Source organism: Zonotrichia leucophrys, chromosome 2 (genome assembly GCF_028769735.1).
Source record: "Zonotrichia leucophrys gambelii isolate GWCS_2022_RI chromosome 2, RI_Zleu_2.0, whole genome shotgun sequence".
NCBI lineage: Eukaryota > Metazoa > Chordata > Aves > Passeriformes > Passerellidae > Zonotrichia > Zonotrichia leucophrys.
This window is the reverse complement of record NC_088171.1, coordinates 52,794,002-52,813,772: the sequence shown is the minus strand read 5'-3', so window position 1 is coordinate 52,813,772 and position 19,771 is coordinate 52,794,002. Positions and strand designations below refer to the sequence as shown.

The window sequence follows — 19,771 nt, the reverse complement described above, 5'->3', positions numbered from 1 at the left end:
GTACACTCAAGTCACCAAACCTCAGCTGCTCTGTGGTAACCACAGACACCACCATAAACACCTGGTGAGTTATCCCACCTGCACTCTCCATTTACGTGATGTTTATTGCAGGGTGAAGATGAGGGTTACTATTGTAACATTATTGACTGTTACTATTACCCCGCAGGAACCTTCTTGAGGGTCCAGGCACTGGCGGAGTGATGAAGGAAAAAGACGCAGTAGTGGGTAGAGTAGTTAGTAGCAGGGGATCTGGTTCCTTTGGAACTTAGTTCAAGAAATACAAAATCAGGATGGAACTTACAAATAAAGAGACAAAGTCTTCTCTCGGCTGCGCTTGTGCAAACCCAATGAGTTCAGTAGAGCACAGTACAGAGTAACTATCCCCTGCCATTAGGTACACACAAAAACCCTACAGAGAGTATTTAGACAATTGCTCAAAGTTGCTCATACTGTGTTTTATTACAGGCAGCATACTCTGCCTTCTCCCTGACAACAATGAGGCAGTCCACTGCAAGGGTAAAAATGGGGGGAAACAAAAAAAAATCATTCTAGGTCTGAACTCAGAGCTGCATCCATTTTCCAGTCCTCTTTGAAAAAGGCAAGTTCTTCCAGTTTCACTGCCTCCCATGATTAGGCTGGATTTGCTATAGCATACGTGCTTTTTTGGTACAACTGCCTCTCAAGGAAGAACATAACTAATTGTGCTGGTTTGACTTCTAAAGCATAAATTTAACAGCTGTGTTTCTGACCACAGAGGTTACTCCCCTTTCCCTCAACATCAGTCTCTTGGTATATGAAATCAAAAAGTTCATGATTTCCAAGTTTCCTACAATATCTTTTCCAAAATCCACTATTAATCCCAGCCCATGCATTTCTGCTGGCGGTAGCTTGTGCACTTGTATTTTTATGAAGAGAATTGATAAAAGAATTACTTTTAACCTACAAAGTTAGCACCAAAATTAATGTGTTGATGTGATGGAAAAGGACTGGAGGGAATAATTGTCTTCCATCCTCCACCCGCTTCCTAAGCCCACTTCTAAGCTGGACCACCATCGAATCCTCCTTCCAAGTCCCTCAGCAGAACTTCACCCATGCACTGCTAATGTTGCCAAAACAAACCACCCAAACAAACTGGCACAGAGCCACCACGAGCGTGCACTGAATCACACAAATAGATCTTTAGCAAGCAGAGCTCTCGGAACAAAAACTTCTGAGCTGCTGACAGAAAACAGACTATCTTAAAAAAAATAATAATTGCGTAATCTAGCCCCAGTAGGACAAAAAATGCCCTGCTAAAATTGACTTGCTGCAGAAGCTTATAAGACTCAGAGCTGCTGAAAGGCAGAATATCAGTGTCACACTAAGCTGTTTAGGGTGCTGATCGCGGAATACTCCTGCACGTGCATAACCATACACCAAAAATGTTGAACTGCCAGCTTAGAAAGTTCAGCAGATTCTTTAATTGTGTGCAGGCCTGGAGTTTAATCCATTTTTCATCACTAAGCATGAGACCCTTGTGTTCAAAGAGTTCCTTCACAGTGTTTCTGCACATGGAGTATTTATGCTATCACAACATCTTGCCTGGAAGAGAGGACTCCATACCTCAGGAAAAGATAATGTTTGTAAAAGATGCAAAGAAAACTTATTTCAAAGCTGTAAAAACAGTAACGAAAATAAGCTTCCCAGGGAACTTGCCTCCTGCTGATTAGTTACCAGACATGTATTTGTTTCAATTCTTTTTTCCACTCAGAAGTAAAAAATTTTTAAAGTGTCAGAGAATGTTCAAAAATCTGGCAAAACTTTATCAGAGTAGTAATACCAGACACATTGGTGGGAAAAAGCTGTACATGAGATTTATGAGTGCTTTGAGAAGAACTTCAGTGGAGTAGCACAAAGGAGTTATGTTGAAGGTCAGGCATTACTGGAGAGGGTAGAAGTTGCTGTGGGCAAATGTTGAACCGCCATGAAAAAATCAAACGGAAGCAAACAATTGTGAATGGGAACCTCTCGGGCAAGCAATGCTCCAAAGACCCATCTGAGGATACATTTTGCCACCTTAAAAATTAACAAGGAGAAGAAGGAGGAGGAGGGAAATTTAGCCTCCAGTTCACCCTCCAAAGAGACTGGAACCAGGACAGAGCAGTAATTGATATTAGACAAGTAAGCAAAAGAGTCACAAAAAGTCACAAAAGAAAGCAGCTCACATCCTAGGTGGACACATAAATTAGATTTCACTTGCTGTGGAGCAAAATGTAAAAAAGGTGCACTGAGATGAAAAATGTGCTCTATAGACATTTGGTGGATACATTTCTGAGGTCCTCAGCATGTTTCCTGAAAGCAAACCACGGCTGGGCGAGCCTGGCATGTACACAAGGCCTCAAGGGACCAATAAGTTTTTAAGTGTGTGGTTTTCCTGCAGACCAGCATTCCTGAAATAAATAGCATTAAACCAACCATGCTGTGTGGACACTGCCATCTCATATGATGAATCTCCAACAAATTGCAGTTATTTTTTTGCTGATTTTGCATTGTTTCTCTATATTTGCAAATAGCTAACCACCATCCAAACACAGCATATTGGTCTAGAGGCTGTATTGTGGTTCCTCTGCTGCTCTTTGGCAAACAATACCAGGTGTGATAATAAGACTTTTATGGCCATTGCAGTTAGATTACAGACCCCAGCTCAGCATCTGTGAGTTACAGAATAGCTCTGGGGTGCCTGAATGCCTTTTGGTGAAAGCCAGCCTGAGCAAGGATGGAGCTGGTATTCAGTAGTCAGCAGTTTTCATCCCTGGCCTCAGAGATTTCAGCATGAAAATCTCCAAGGCACACAAGAAGATATATTCAACATCACTGTCCTGTGACCTAGCCCAAAGAAATCCACTGATGGAAGCAGCATTTTGCTATGGAAATTGACAAATTCTTCTATTGCTTTCCCTGCTGCCTGTGCTGCATCACATTTACATTGCATTACGCTTTCAATACCAGGTGCTTGGTTTGGACATAAATGTCTAGGTGATAATATTAAGCTGCTTAGAAACATTTTGAAGAATAGTTAATGTTTGCTCATCAGCATGAAAAAGGTAAATTGTTCAAGAAAAAGTAACTGCTTACTGCCATGTATAAGATGCCTATGATCCAGGCGGCGAAACAGAAAGATTTGCAGAGACAGATAACTACATGCTGTCAGACCTCTGAGTTTAGCTGCTCTGGAGCTCTGCTTACCTTTGCAATCTGCACACACCAGTTGAGGAGGTACTGAGAGCCGATGTTGTCCTTGTGCTCCCGGATGTAATCCAGGAGGCAGCCGTAGGGCATCAGCTGGGTGATGAGCTGAACGGTTGAAGTGAGGCAGATTCCCAGCAAGCGACACACATGAGGATTGTCAACACTAGCCATCACATAAGCTTCCTGAGAAGAAAGGCAAAAGAAGAAATGTCGAACACTCCCTTTGGCATGACGTGAATATTTGGAGGCAGTTTAAAATAAGTTGGTCATCCAAGAAGTTGCTAAAATACTATATGCAAACTCTGTGTCTCATATCACATACAAAATACACATATTTCCCATTCTGTGGCCTGACTATTTTCCATTCAGTGGAATGTCCAGATTTTGAACACCAAATCATCCCTGAGATGCTACAGAAGAGCCAGTCTCTCAGTACTGTACACCAAGCAAACATTGGACATAAAATCCTGGGAGATTAAAACTTACAGACCAAGGAGGAATTAACAAATTGAACACCAACTGGAAGCTGATGGAATTTCATAATTTTGAGCACCTAATTGAAAGGGCAATACATTTTATGAGCATTGCTTTTTTGTCCACAGACCTTTTAATGAAACTGACTGGAAATCAGTATTTTTGAGAACTCTGCTCCCCTGTCAATGTTGGTACTAACCCAGAAAGTCAAAGTTGTCATCTAGAAAATGACTGACCGTCTCATTCTTTAAGAGACCATGTTCTTCTTGACCATGTTGTTCTTCATTCCATATCAAACCAAATAGATTAATAATCACTTCATTGCTTTAGAAGCTTGAATGCTTTTCTTTAAGTAACAATGGTAAAAAAATACTGCCCTCAATTGGAAAAGCTGGTTTAGACTCATATAGCAATGTAAATTATACTAGAAAGGTACTTGGAATGTAGGAGCCCAAGCATTACAGACCCTTTGGTCAATTGGAATTTTGGGGTTTAGTTTCATACATATGTGAAAAACTCTTTTTTCAAATATGGGTACACCCTGTATAGCTTTAGGTACCTATCTACAGCACCCAATATACCTCCTCTTCTTTTGTTCTTCTGTGGGAAGGGAAAGACCCCTTCAGAGGCTGGTTCAAATACATTATTATATATGGCCATGGGGTAAAAATTCCTGATCTCATGGTTTTTGTATGGAAAAACTACTTATAGATCAAAATTTGAGATCTCTATTTATACTCAAATCCACTCTCAAGTGCCAGCTCAAAGAATGGATTCCAGGGGGAAAAAACAGAGAGCTGCAGTTGTTTGGTTTCTTTAACTAAATTTGAGTCTGATTTACAGTATGTCACTTTTAGATATTGTAAAAGTGATTTGATTGAAAAGCAACACAAGGGGAAACAAATGGGAATTTTTCCATTCAGTGAGCAGGTCAGAATCTTGATTCAGCATCTGAAGTAACACCTGCTAATCACCCCTTGACAATTCAGGCTAGCAGTCCCCTAAAGCCTAAAATCATAGTGAAGACATGAATAGTGCAAGGGAAAGAGAAAATCTGCTCTTTCTAAGAGCTTAAAAAAATAAATACCAAAGCACTTTACTCATCATCTAGCAAGTTCCATAGATGTCACATAGCTCCATAGCTGGTGAGAACTATTATTAAACAAAGTTATTAAGGCAATGACGTTCAAGAAATAAGCAACCCCAATTCTTAAGCAATACTTTCTGGCCTCTGGGTCGTTGCTTAATGGGCCAACCTAAGCAAAACATGATGTAATACAGCCTCTTTTGAGGTACTAGTTCTGCATTTGGTATCCCTGTTTTGGAGCCCTCAGAATGAAAATGGCCTCCAGGCAGACAGGTTAAATAGGATCTCCACCAGATTTAGTAAGAGCTCGTCAGCTTACTTCATGATGTGGGCATATCATTGACCAACAGCCCTCTGTCATGGATAGCACTGATTGTGTGGGCTAGCTCAAGGAAAGATAAAGCAGGAACACGCTCTGCTATTCAGTTTGTGTATATTTGTGGCATCATTTGTTAGAGATTTTTCCTAATTTGTTATCCAATACTCAGACATAAGCAGAGACCAAAGCAACTTTATTTCCCTATGCTTCCAAACTGAGCCATTGCAGTGATGAAGGATGCCTTGCTTCCTGCTGGGATTCAGATCCATATTGTATTCATTTTGGCAGGGCAGGGCGGGGGGGAGGCTGCAAAGCAGGAGCTGTTCTCACTGCCCATCTGCTGCACAGCCCCCGTGGGGCTGACCCGGGGGCTGAGCACTGGGACGGGGTGGGCGTTTGGGCCACGGCCTTCGGAGAGCATCCAAGCGCTGATTGCCTCCTGCATTTGGTACTGCAGAGCAAAACAGGCCACTGCCTCCTCCTTGCAGAAAGCAGAACAGAGCTATTGTGTGGCTGTGGGTCCCTCTAAGTAGCCCAAGACATTAAAGTGGGTCTTTGTTTCAACTGTTTATCTTGGAAATCTCTTCGGGTGCGCTCTGACCTGCTCCAAGTATGCTTGGTATTTAACAACAACCTTCTCAATTAACCCTACCCTAATAAAGTCAGCCAGAGCTTGCCTGGATTGTAAGAGCTAAAGCTGCTGTGCTTGTTCTATAACTAGTGTGATTCTGTAAGACAAATAATCTTTAATTAGACATTATTATCTTTGAGGTTCCAGTGACCTTGGAAAATTGGTTGTGTAGCAAAAATCTGTTTTGAGAAGTGCTTTTGGAGTCATCCCTCTGGCTTCTTTCACTAGTTCTGTATTTTTTTCAAAAACTTAATTCTGAAATACAGAGTTCCACCAACCAAATTATCTAAAAATTAATAGAATTGGAAAAGCAAGAGCTTTTTGATAAACATCCTAATTCAAAGGAAAAGAAAATGTGGGGATTTGCTACAGAAATTTCTTTTAGAAGAGAATGCACTTTGATATCACTCAAGAGCACACAGTCCCTGCATCTACTGCCCTGTCCAGGGATCTTGATCTGCTGAAGGAAGGATAAAGTATACATCAACCTGCTTCATGATGTGGGCATATCATTGACTAACAGCTCTCTGTCGTGGATAGCACTGATTGTGTGGGCTAGCTCAAGGAAAGATAAAGCAGGAACACGATCTGCTATTCAGTTTGTGTATATTTGTGGCATCATTTGTTAGAGATTCTTGCAAATTTGCTGTATACTCAGACATAAGCAGAGACCAAAACAACTTCATTTCCCTATGCTTCCAAACTGAGCCAAGAGCACACAGTCGCTGCATCTACTGCCCTGTCCAGTGATCTTGATCTGCTGAAGGAAGGGTGAAGTACTGTAGGCTTGTTGACTAACCCTTCCTCCAGGATAAGTGCCTTCAGGAATTTAATGCAGTCAAGACCAAAGCATCCTTTGTGAACACTCTGCTATGCTCCTCATCACTGTGAAGAGCAAATGGTGGGCCAGAGCTCTGGGCAGGCAGCTGAGCAGCATCTCTGCCAGCTCCTCAATGCAGGGAATGCCAGTGAAGGGAGGGGCAGGAATGAGGGCCACATAGGTAAGACCTGGGGAAGGGCTGAGACTTGTCTGGAGTCTAACTAAACTAAAACCAAAATGGATATTGCTTCCCATATGGATTTGGAGATGGACCACCAGTTGTTCTGCCTTGCTGCAATATGCCTATCAAATCATATGGTGCATAACACCCAATCTGCTGAAGCAGAGTAATGTATTGGAATAACATTGTTTATTCAGGGTGACTTGAAAAATCCAGTGAGCTTTATTATTGTCAGTAGCACGAATGGTGGTTTGTTCACAGATATTTATCCTGAGACTTCTCACTACAAGGATGGGTTTTTGTTAAGATCTTTACCAGCCTCAGCCATCTGAGACGAACCTTCCTACCTGAGGTGTCTTTTGCTGGCCAAAACTGGATTTAAAAAAAAAAACCTTCTAAATTCAGTCCCTACCAAAATAAATAAAAAAAATCCACAATTTTCCCCATGGCTGAAGGACTTGTGTGCTTGATTAACAACACCATCAATTCCAGACAAACAGGTCCATTTGGGACATACCAGGGACAGGACAGAAACAAACAGACATACTCTTCTTGTTGCTTAAGACTGAACCACAGCATGTGAAATCTGAAGTAACATTGAACTTCTGAGTGCTCCTCTCCTCACTCAGCAGTCTCCTTGTACACAAATTTATATATCCTGGGTGCTGCATGTTCCATGGCTTTGGTTCTAGTTAAGATTTTCATAAACTCCAGGTTCAGGAAACTTTGGATTTAGGACTCTGGCTCACTCATTGTAAACTCAAACATTTATGAACTCCTAAATCAGTGTCCCACAGCATTTTCTCCTGTTTTCTGAAGCTATGAGCTCTATCCAAACAATAAAATAAAAATCCTAAGCTTCTGTCAGAAGGTGAGATAATTTCTTGCATTCTATGGCAGAGAAATCAGACAGCTGGCATTTTAAAATTTTATTTTGGATTTATAGTTAATTTAATTCTATTTAATCAAGCAACCAGTTTATGACAACCTGCAGGATTCATAAATCACTAGGTCTGTTGTTATTTAGCTTAGTTGTACCACCATAATGACAATGAAGGCTACAGCTTAAGGCCTGAAATATCAGAATAAAAAAAAGAGAGGTAGTTGTAAATGTATGGTCCTACCTACTCCTTAGGTGCTACCCCACCCCTATTTAGAGTATAAAATGTGTATTGGGATTGGGTTCATCAGAGACACAAAAGCACTTCACAGACTGGGCGGCAAAGTGCAGAACTTCTAGAGGGACAATTGAGTTTAGGATGCAAAATATTTCTTCCCACACAAATTCCTGAAACCCCTCTAGTTGTTAGAGAAGAAAATCCACAGACCACTGGCAACTTGAGAAAACAAACATGAAAACTCACATCAAGTATTTCCTTGTTGGCTTTTGGTGATGTAGCCTCTCTCAACTCTTTAATAGCAACAGGAATTTTAACCTTCTCTCCTTCTGGGATCCAAAGTCCCTACCAAAAAGAAATACAGAGGGTTATTCAGTCTCATACCTAACAGGTTAATTCTCACAGTTACATATATATTTTACATCTTCTGAGTAGACTTAAATATTCTGAGCAATAGAAAGACATGGCAGACAACAAAGGTATGCAAAAAAATGTGTCTTGTGGGTATTACCAAATTCCTGTTAATGGGATGGTACTTCTTTTTCAGTCACCTCTGCCATACTTTCTTGAAAAAACATGTTCATTATTATGCCTCTGTAAGTAGCCCAAGAGAAGCATAAAGAACAACATTTCTGGATGGAAATCTAACTAATTAGAGCTTCACAGCAACTGCATGTGCAAAACCTTGCCACTTCCAATTTATAAATCACGGGATGAAAATAATTAGCATTTTCTCATTAAAACCAGATGGCACCTGTGCTGTACAAATAATCCAGCCATACACATGCAGTGGCAGGGAAGTCTGTGTCCCACTGGTGCAGTGCTCTACATCTGAATTGTCAGGAGGCCATTTAGGTGGCAGGTCAGCAGTGTGGCACTGGGGGGACATGCTCCTGAAACCCCCAGCAGTACAGGTGCACATCTTTTTGTGCCCCTGAAGTTCCTAATCATAGCTGGAAGCCTGATTTGGAATATAGAGCTTTATAAAGAAATATGGGAATCTACAGTTAATGGAAAAGCCTGAAACACATATCCTGAATAAAAGGAGGAACTTAATGAAGAAGCACAGAGGATAAACAAACACCAAGAGAAAAAATAACTTGTGAACCCACACAACTGAAGGTGTGCAGACACTTTCACACATCTGAATCAGTTCTAATGAAAGAAGGATTGAACATAATAAAAAGAAGATCCCAGATGACACAGAAAAATGGTTTTGCACTGAGCTAACCACAATGCATTTCTTTTTCTTCTTAATATTTACAATGGGTTGTATCTGACTATGGTCATGATCTTTGTTCTCCAGGTTCAGCAGTATGACTTTGGCAACATTTTATATAAACCTGCTCCTGATAGCAAATTTCTAACAAAACTAATGATGATTGAATAATCTCTCTACCCTTCAATGGATAGATACATGCTGTAAAATCTAGTTTAAAGAAAAAAATCTACACAATGACTGAAGATTCTTGCTTTGTTTGGGTGGCTTCTGCAGGAGGGCTCAGGATGAAAAGGCAATAGAAAAACAATGATCTTACCTTATAAACAGTGCCAAAAGCTCCAGAGCCTAAAACTTTGACCTTTTTAAATTCTGTTTCCTTTAGAATTCTCAGATGAGCCTGGTTTGGTGCCTCTCCACTCGGTGTCAGTGGTTCAACCAGCTGGTGCAGAGAGAAGATGATGTTAGAAGGTTACACAGTCTGGAAGGTTGAACACTTTGGGGAAGCAAATAAATCCTTCATTTAAAATAATGAATATTTGATTCCATGAGAAGTTTTTGGGAGGATAGCTCTGCTCTGACTTGCAGGAATAAATACCTGCTCCAAAAATCAAGCATGGAGTGGCAGCTGCCATTTTGAAGGAGAATGAAGGGATACCTCTTCTCAAATGGAGGCTATGACTTCAAAGCCTTGAAATACATGGCATGAAAAATCATGTAATTACCACAGATGCTAAAGGAGATTATTTTTGTTTTGAACTTGTGAATAAATTATTAAAATGTTTAAAATAATGGGCAAGAATCACCTGGAACCTTTCATGTCTGCTCTTGTTTAACTGGATAAAATTCCCAGGGTACCAGTGGTTCCCTCAGATCACGCAGTGTACAAGCAGCAATTGAAACTCTGACAGTGGTTTTTTCCTCAAAAAAAAGGATGTTGAATTGCCTATTGATTTTTTCAAAATTTTATCTTAGCCTTATTGCAAACAGTGGTAATGCCCTCCAAAGATATTTAATTCTTTTATGATGCATAAGTCAGCTTTTTCTCCGTGTTTTTTGTTTTGCTTTTTCTTCAAATGAAACCATATTTAGCTAGATTTAATCTGATTTTAGAGGACCAACACCCACTCAGTTGTGGTGAAATATCCTCATTTTGAGGAGTCCAGAGGGTACAATATGAGCTGAGCAGAAATTTAACGCTACTATCACAACTGCAGAATACAGCAGTATGTAAAATATAGTCTCATAGTGCAATGAAAAACAAGCCAGCTTATCTTTTTCTTCTTTTGTTTTTAAGGATATTAGCAGCTGACTCTGCAAAGCTGGCAAGTACAGAACGAAGCTACAATTGGGATTTTAGCAGAATGTTAAAAACAATTGGCTAATTTACTAGAACCAGACTAGAAAGAGAAGGGGGCTAACCACAAAAGAGCAGCTTCCACCCAGGATTAGGAATTTTGCTGTATATGAGGTATCCAGAGGGTGATGCTGTAATGCACACAAAAACAAAGAGCAGTGCAGAAACCTTGTTCATGCCCAACAGGGTGAACCATTCACTTTGATGGCTTTGTGGGCTTTTTGTGCTAAAAACAAACCAAAGACAAGACACAAACACTTCCTCAATTCCTTTCCCTCCTCTCCTTTCTTTTCCACAGGATCAAGGGCGAAATACTTTCAAAAGCACCCCAAGCTGCCAGAGGAGCCCCAAGGCTTTTCTGGAGGGACACACAATTTGAGGCTGAAGGTCTACACAGGAAGGTAGTACAGATCAACAAACACATTGCACCTCAACCTGAAAGTGTAGTTTTTTCTGGGCAGACAATCTCAATGAATTTCCTTGGGATTGAGACATCCAAATCCCCTAAATATTTTGCAAATGATACGCAGAGGGATCAGATTCGAGATTGGGAAGGTGTTAGGTGCATGCCGCTACTTTCCTGAGTGGTGTGGCAATGCCGGATTCCCCATTCCAGGGGATGGCTGAGCTACAAGGGTGCAGGACACAGATGCAGGATGCTTTAATCCCCTGGCACAAGGAGCAGGCCCCAGTGGGCCAGGTGGATCAGGGGTGCTGACAGTGCTCACCTCCCTCTCCTGCAGCAGGCGGCGCAGGGTGCGCTTCCGGACAATGTGGCGTCTGCGCAGGTACAGGCCGATGCCCAGGCCCACCACCACCAGGCACAGGAGCCCTCCCACAACACCCGCTGCGATGGACGGGATCTTGGAGCTGCAGCACAGCAGGGCACACAGAAAGAGAAAAAGATTCTTAGGTGTTAGACTTTAAAGAAGCCCTAGAGAAGCCTTATGTTTTGATCAGACTCTGGATGCCCACATAAGCCTATTTGACCTTTCAGATTTCTTGGGCACCTGTATTTTTAAGTTCTTCATCCAGTAATCTGTATAAAGTGATGCTTAATTTCCATCTGGGCTTCAACCACAATTCTTCATTCTTCCCTCAAACTCACAATTGGAACTGATCCTCATAGCTTAAGTGAGGGCATTTCTCCTCCCTCCAACAAACCCACCTCTTGGGATCTTTTGGTGGTCGCTGCAACCCTGAGAGATCTTAAAAGTCTCTTTCCCAGCCCAAGCACTTGAAGAATGAGTTGGAGCTCTTCAGTTCTCAGTCTCAAGGTTGTTTATTGCGTCTTATCTATAAAAAATTTTCTCCTGTCCTGCCAAGGTCTGTCCAGCAGGACAGTTCCAGGCACACTGCCTGCCCCCGGGGCGGTGTTATGTCTTTATACTAAAAACGACGTGTACAATGTTTACAATTACTTTCCAATACCTATCACCTATGTTAGACAGTGAGCTTTTACTCTAGACCAATCCAAAAGTGCCAACATCACAGCAGAAGATGGAGGCCAAGAAGAAGAAGAAGGAGAAGAAAGGCTGGCCACGCCCAGATCCCTCCATCTTGCCTCCTGAACCCCCATTCCAGAACCCCAAAATCTACTTTTTCACCCCGTGATAACTTCACTATTATTCTGCTTAAACTGTTGTAGCTTGCTGATCTTCATATAAGGTTGGTAATTTCCTCCATGGGTCATAATCAAAACCGCAGGTGTTTTGGGCTCTGTGCAGGGCTTCTGAGCCCCCTGGCAAGGGTCTTGGCCATCCTGGACAGCCAGAGGGATGTCCTGGATTCCCACACCCACCAAGCACATGAGCATCAGATCTGTGATGCCTGTGTCTGCCAGCTGTGGGCAGCCCACGTGTGATCAGAGACATGAAGCATGTGGAGAGAAAGCCTCTCAGAAAGGCATCCACAGGTGTGATACCAGCAATGCAGCTGATATCCCCCCATTATTGTGGGGCGAAGGGGGCATGCTGTAAGGGTCACAGTGAATGTCAGATCATCAGTCTTCCTTACAAGTACAAATGGCTAAAGCCAGGTGTTGTGTATTCCCACTGTACAGACATATTGCTGCCTCTTTATTAAAGCTTGGGTGATTGCAAATTTAAGTTGAAAAGAAAAACCTGTTTTCTGAGGTTGTTTTTTGGTCTGTACTTAAAGATTCTTCCCAGCATTTTTCTAAGTTGCCCCAGGGATTACTATTAAATACAGTCACTTTTTAACAGTACTTCTGGGCTGAATTTATCTTGCCATGGCATGACTTTGTGGCCAGAAACTAAATCCCTCTCTCTCTCAGTCAGACTGTTTGCTTATTGTGTGACCTCAAGCACATCATGAAGCCAAGCAGTGTGATATAAGATCTAGTCTGAGTGTAATGAATGAGAATCCAACTGGGCACATGGTATTTGGAGATGTTCAGATCACAGGGCTGGAAAAGACCCTCTGCATCTCTGAGTCTCCTGCAACACAGGTAACTATATCAATCCTAAATATAGCTCTCTCTGCCCTTAATCCTTCCTTTTTCCATCCCTTCCTTTTATTCTTCAGTAACAGATCCCTGGTCTCACCTTGACAAAAATTGTAGGCAGAACAAGATTTTGAAGTCTTGCACCAGTAGCAGTGTTTCTCAGTTCTTTAAACCATTTTTATAGCTCTGAGCCTGCTTTAATCTGTCACTTCCCTGTAAACAGCTGAAGACTTTAGTCCCAGCCTTGCAGTGTCCACTGTGGAAATGTAAACACACACACACATTCCTTACAGCTCTGCCATTAATTGCAGCAAATGAAATACTCACCCATTTGGACAGCCTTCAAGACCTGGTCCTTTGCACCTGTAAAAACAAATGAACGTTACAAACATTGTAGCTCTGGCCTACATACTTCTGTAATTCCAACTAAGCAGAGTGCTACTGATTTGAAAGTTTGTGTTTCAGAACAGTCCAAGTGTTAACATAGGAATTTATAATAGTCATACACTCCATTAAATATCAGTCAACAACCTTGCTCCAGAATCTTTTATCTAGAGAAATAGCTATGCTGCATACTCAGTTTAAAGAATGTTTTAAAACAATTTTTTGGCATATGGTAGAAGTGGGGGAGGATATAGATACACAAAATTCATGGATTCCCTATCTCTGTGCAGAGCCCAGGGCTGAATGTGGAGGAGGGCAGAAGTAGCCTCCTCCTCCTACACGGACAGAAATACATGTGGAAACATGTCATTGCAGACCCTCCTGCATAATCCTTGTTTCCTGATAAGGTAAAGAACTAAATTTCCAGACTTTCTATTTCAGTGGAAAACTGGGGTAGCAGATACATGGACTTCCATCAAAAAATGGGACTTGACAGCACTCTCTTGGGCTACAGCTTGTTGGCATGTGTTCATGGTATTTTTCCTTAAGAATCCAAAGTCTTATGTTACTGGTAATGTAAACAGGTACAATCATTATCCAGGGAGCCAGGAACTCTACTAGCAAGTCATACACTCTCCATTTGAGCTCAAAATGCTCAAATTTTTGGCAGCGCAGTGCAAAAAAACCCCACAGATGAAAACAGTGACTGCATTCACTTGATGGTCTAATGAGTGTGAGAGGCACAGTGCATTCCCCAAGTGCTGCTGGGCTATAAGATGTATGCTCTTCATGGGAATTGTGGTCTTTGTGGTGTCTGCTGAGGAAGGAGAGCATTACTGAGAGGCTGACATCACCTCTAGAAAATGGAGCACAGAAAAGGACTAAAGTCCAGTTTGTGGTATCCGCTCCCTGCGCTGACTTCAAGAAAATGGATCATCCCAAAACAATTCCAGAGGAGGTCAAATAGGGGATAAAAAGTGAGCCCATGCCAGGAAAACTGCTCTGGAATCCCTCTCACTGACAGAAGGAACCGAAAAAATTTCAAAATGCCAGGTAGAGTTGCAGATCTCTCATAACTTGGACTAGGTCTGGGGAAGGAAGAGGTGAAGCAACTACTCATTTTATTGGGTTTTAGTTTGTTTGTTTGTTTGTTTTCATTACTTGGATCTTCCCTTGTGTATTTGCCTTGTTTCTGGGCCAACACAGTGCTCCAAGACCCAGCATCTGGAAGGTCTTGTAAGTTCACTGGGCTCCCATGCAAGAATGTGCATCCTGGTGTCCTGGACATGCTGGAAGTGCTGTGCATACCAATTCCCGGATTCCGGGTCCTCAGCCTTGTTAGCTTTCCTACCAGCACACAGCTTGCTTTGTTTGCTCAGTTGTGTAACTAAGCACAGAAAGGCTGCACGTGCAGAGCAGGGCCACCAGCTTGCTTATCATCACAGGGGGCAGATCTTGCCTTGGGCTTCTCTCTTCAGGTGCTCAATGGAAAACTGACCTAGGACTCCAGACATCCAGTCATGGCCTACCTCCTATTAATTTCTAATGCAACAAAACATGTGCAGCTGCTCTTGATAAGAATGAGAAATTAGAAGACCTCACCTAATTTCAGAATATGACTACTGTCCTTTAAAGCATCTCCTCAAAATTCTGGTTTGCCATGCTACTTTAAGACGGCAAATTCTCTACGTGCTTCCTAACAGCAAACAAAACTGGCTGAGGAGATTGTAGCTAGAGTCTGAGGAATGACTGACCAGTTCCTCTCTTACACATCAAAGCAGAGGCAGGAGAGCTGTAGATTTTTATCAGCTCCCTTTCTTTTCCCACACAAATCCATCAATATCAAGTCTTGTAGGATAAAGTAAAAAGGTGTTTGGGAAGAAATAGAGAGATCAGCTTGTGCTTTTCAAATCCCACTTGGTTTTCTGATTAATTTCACAAGTCAGAGAAGAAACAAAGTCCATAAGAATTATCCCTCCAGGACTATATATAACTATCTTTCTTAATGTGAAATTTTATGATGACACCCTACATAAGTAACCCAGATTTTATGGAATCTAAACAATCATGTTTTCCATTCCTGAGTAATTTTTCTTCTGCTTACAGAAACCAAAATGACAAATGTGACCTTATATTATGAAGTAACTCAAGATCTTATGGATATATGAGATGAATAAAACAGCAGTTGTAGTCTTTGATACATTTCTCTACTTATTGGAAAATTAGTTCTGTGTACAGCTCCTGAAAACTACTTCATCCTGAACTGCACATTTTACCTGTCTATGTAAATATTACTGGTCCCTGTGCAGACACAGCTGTTTATTTCCCAAATCCTGCAAGGTTTTAACAAGTTTCTCCTTGACCTATAGTTCCTAATTTAATGTAATACAGTCAAGTTGTTATGATTTATGGCCTTTCAGAGGAGACTCACACTATAACAGCCTAAGTTACTTCACAATCATAAAATAAATGGAAAACCATTTTAAAGTCTTTTTAAACTTTAGAAAAATTGTATTTTGTCCTTTCTTTCTAAGTAAACTTGCAAGAGTGACAAAGGCATAGAATTTGTGCTGTGCTTCTGCATCCTTCCCTCTCAGATCCCCTGGCCACTTTCTCATTTCCCCCAAAAATCCTTTAGCATTTAAAATGAAGACTGGTGAGGCACAGAGTGCTGATAGCAACTGTGGATGGAGGCAGGATATGCCAGCCAGTGGTATTGGCTACAGTGGTAGCTTCTTCTCCTCCTTGTTTATCCACTCCAGTGGCTGTGTCTGAGTTTATTTCCTGTACTCTATGAGACTGGCAAGGGAAAACCAAATCCTCCAACACTGATCAGATTAATTAAGATGATGGGTGTCTTTAACTGACGAGCATATGGGGTAATTCCAGGGCTTTTGAGATGTTGCTTTCTTTATTGTAGCATATAATTCTCAGCTGTACTTGAGGCAGGGCAAAAGAAAGCTCGTGTACAAAATTCCCAAGAGAATACAGGAGAATTGAGAGAAGAGGTCTTTTGAGCTAAGCAGGAGAAAGCATCCTTCATTCTGTTTCCTAATGAAGGCTGAAAAATGGACTCAGCAAAGAAAATGAGACTCAAAGGGATTCTTCACGGCATTGCAAAAGAAGCAATGTACAACCAGTACGCATACCTAAAGTGAGAAAATGAAATTCCTGACAAAACTCAGATGGGAAGAGAAGTCTTTTAGTTGAAGCTTCTTCAAATAAGGAAAACAGAGAGAGATCCTGGGAACCCTTGCTTGCATGACTACTGAAGTCAGCACACTTAATCATGCTGATAAGATTTTGTGGGCTCTAGCCGTGAAATTTGACAGGGACAGAAATGAAGTTGTTGTTTTTTGTCATGCAGGAATTGCTGAGACTGTGGTTTCTAAGGATGCAAAAGCTTTGTGAGACAGATGTTTTCCACCCACTGCTGAACAGATCCATTCCCACAGCAAAATGAGGGAAAGGCGTGAAGAGAAATGGCCTTGCTGATGGATTGCCTTCAGAGGGACAATGCTGTGCCTGACTGCATGTTCCCATATTATAACCCTGACACTGGCTCCCTACTCATCCATGGCCACAGATGTCTTATCTGTATAGCAAATACTGCAACACTACCTCCTTCTAGCTCTCTTGAGCCCTTCAGGGACACAGCCTATTTCATCTGCCACATTTGGGCATCAATTTGACTTGGGCTATTGAGCATGTTCACAATGTAACTGATGCAAACTCAGCTTGGCCCTTTCATGTGAAAGATGAAATTGATACTACTTTTTGTGTTCTGCCTTAATAACACAGGGCCAAATACACTGAGACATATGTTGGGTAACCCTCATTTTAAAAAAGTCTCCTTACTGTAACCTCATCTCCTGCCTGACTCTTGTGGTTCCCTCATCCATTGCTAAAGCAAGACAGGAATTGACTTCTCTGATCAGTTCTGCTTGGGGAACTTGCTTGTGCACCAAGAGCCACTGTGTGGCTTGTTTTACATCCCTGACTGGCAAATTATGTTCTCCAAATCTGCATTAGAGTCTAGTGTTTGATCTCACTACTGAGGCTGCACAGTGAAAAAAAAGCCTTGTTCAGATGTGGTTACTCATTACACTATTCCACTAATCAGCTGCATTTCCATGTGGCCAGTTAGAAGGAGGATATCAGACCACTGTGGCCAGTTTGTTCAGTAGGGACTACTGAAGTAATTAATAAAGAGCAACCTTATTATGATCCCTTTTCAACTGAGGAAATTTCTTCCTGGGCTAGCAGTGGGAAGCCCTGATCAGCCTTGTGTGTGACTATAAGAAAAGCAAGGGCCATAGCTGTAAATCATGGCAAATCCAGCAGGCTGGTAAAACTACTGTCTGAAATCCATTGCACTGAATTTCACTATGAGCACTGGAAAGGGCTGTGACTTGTTCTCTGATGAAGGGAGTGATTCCACCCTTCATCTCCTTTTTGCCATGAAGGTGGGGAACTGGCAGCTGGATTAGCTAATGTACATTGTGATGGTTGGTTTGCGTATGTTACAATTCCTCTCTCGCAACATTTACTATAGGCATATTATATAAGGATTTTGGTTCAGACAAATTTGCAGGGTAAAAAGCAGAGGCCTGTGAAGGAAAATACATCAAACATGGGCTGGCTTTTTATTCTGGACACATCACAGTCCAATAACCAGCTCTCAAACCCTAAAACCTTTTCCCATGCATCCCATGTCTTTTGTAGGTTGGAAATCAGGAGAGGAGACCATTATTACTTGTGATGTAGATTCAACAGATCAATTCACAACTTGTTACGGGTTGCAGTTTAAGCTGTCCCCAAATGAGGAAAAAATGGCTCATATAGATTGCATTTACTGTGATTTCTGTTTAAAAAACCACACTCACAAGGCTTTAAAATCAGACCAAGTGCTAGCATATGGAAAGAAGGAAAAAAAGAAAATCATTGTGTTCTCCCACTGGGATTTCCCTCCTGAAAGTTGAAAGGTGCACAGAAAAACGGGCCCTGGGAACCCAGCATCCACCAGATGTCACTGATGTTCCTCTCAAAACCAGAGCACACAGCAACAAGCCAGGTGGGAGAAAAAGGGTGCATCACTGGTGGTTGAGTCCTGTAAAATTCTTTCAAGTTATCAAACAAGCCTGTTTCAAACCTCCTAAACTATTTTTTTTTCTTTCCTTCTGCATAAAGACAAAGTACTACTGACCTTTTCCTACTTACAAAGTTTGCCACAGTCTGCTTTCATTAACTATGCTCTCCTGACCTCTCTGGCTCCCTGCTAGTTCTTCTCAGTGGTTTGACATGGGACCATCAGGAGGAGAAAGAGCTCAAGCCAAGCTGTTTCTCTTTTTCTTTTCTCCCCTGTCACCATTCAGCCCCAGTTTTACTCACCCCCGGGTGCAGTTTGGATGGCAGAGCTGGCAAACATTATTCGCATCAGCATATTTCCAGACGAGGGTGTCATTCTCACCCAGAACCCCGGCTGGGCAGGATTTCACACAGTGGGGGCCATCTATAAAGTGGGCACACTTCATGCAATTGTCAGGGCCCTGCAGAGAGAAACAAGTTGTTTATAATGCCCTTACATTCAGGAGGAAATTCAGAAGATAAATCTAAATGCCTTTTATTGCTGGAAGTTTTCAGCATTGTCTGGTTTTATTACCTTGTTACCTGATATTCTTGCAAGCAATTCCTCTTGCAGGATGGACCATACAAAAGACAGTTCCTGTTGCTTAAAGCTAATATTTCTTGCATTATAATGTTGCTGCTTTTTCACCTCTGCTTTCTGTCTGGTTGGAAAACGTGCGTTTTGCATTTTAAATGGGGAAGAATTTAATGACACCTTGATAAGGGGTCAGCTGAAAAGCAGACAGCTTGGTGGCTACCTGGTGCAGCCTCCTGTCACATAATTTAAAATTGTGGATATAGACCTCCTGATACCTCCCTGAAAAACTGGAATCAAATCATTATTTTTCTGGTTTCTCAGCACAGGTTCTTTCCTCTGTTAGGAAGAAGCGCAGGAGGATGAAGGCAACCCAAGGAGTCCATGCATTTTTTTTTCCACTTTGAAAAGCACTTAATTTGTATTTTGTATTTAAAGGCATTGCCTTCAGCCATTTTTGGCAGAACTGTTTTTATTAAGATTGTAACAGCACCATGAATGACCTAAATATTTTAAAGCTGGGGAACCAGTAATTGTGGGTCAAATTCTACTGTGGAGAAAAACCAGACCAGATCCATAGTGCTGGTTGCAGTGGGACAAAAGTAAGACACGTTATAGGAAGATTATTTTAATCACTATAATGTCTAAGAACCACTATAATAGACTGATTACTAGATGCTAGGCAAATATGGAACAGGAGGTCAGTGCCTGAAGGAGTTTATAATGTAAATAAAATCCTTGAGGCCATGGTGCTAGGAGGGAGGATGCAAATGCTTCACATTACTGAGCAGTGACTGCTCAAACTGATGATGGGCGTCCTTGTT

The 19,771-nt window shown here is 41.6% G+C and overlaps 1 protein-coding gene across 2 annotated transcripts in view; it reads right to left on the bottom strand.

Annotated features, from left to right (window-relative positions):
* Nucleotides 1–19,771, bottom strand: part of EGFR (epidermal growth factor receptor) — a 153,642-nt gene that overhangs the window by 10,642 nt on the left and 123,229 nt on the right. For both annotated transcript variants that reach the window (XM_064704999.1, XM_064705000.1), the window contains exons 15-20: nucleotides 18,677–18,834; nucleotides 13,229–13,264; nucleotides 11,163–11,304; nucleotides 9,397–9,519; nucleotides 8,105–8,203; nucleotides 3,226–3,411 (exon numbers count right to left, since the gene is read on the bottom strand). In XM_064704999.1, coding sequence (XP_064561069.1) covers nucleotides 3,226–3,411; nucleotides 8,105–8,203; nucleotides 9,397–9,519; nucleotides 11,163–11,304; nucleotides 13,229–13,264; nucleotides 18,677–18,834 — 744 coding nt within the window. The remainder of the gene's footprint in view (nucleotides 1–3,225; nucleotides 3,412–8,104; nucleotides 8,204–9,396; nucleotides 9,520–11,162; nucleotides 11,305–13,228; nucleotides 13,265–18,676; nucleotides 18,835–19,771) is intronic.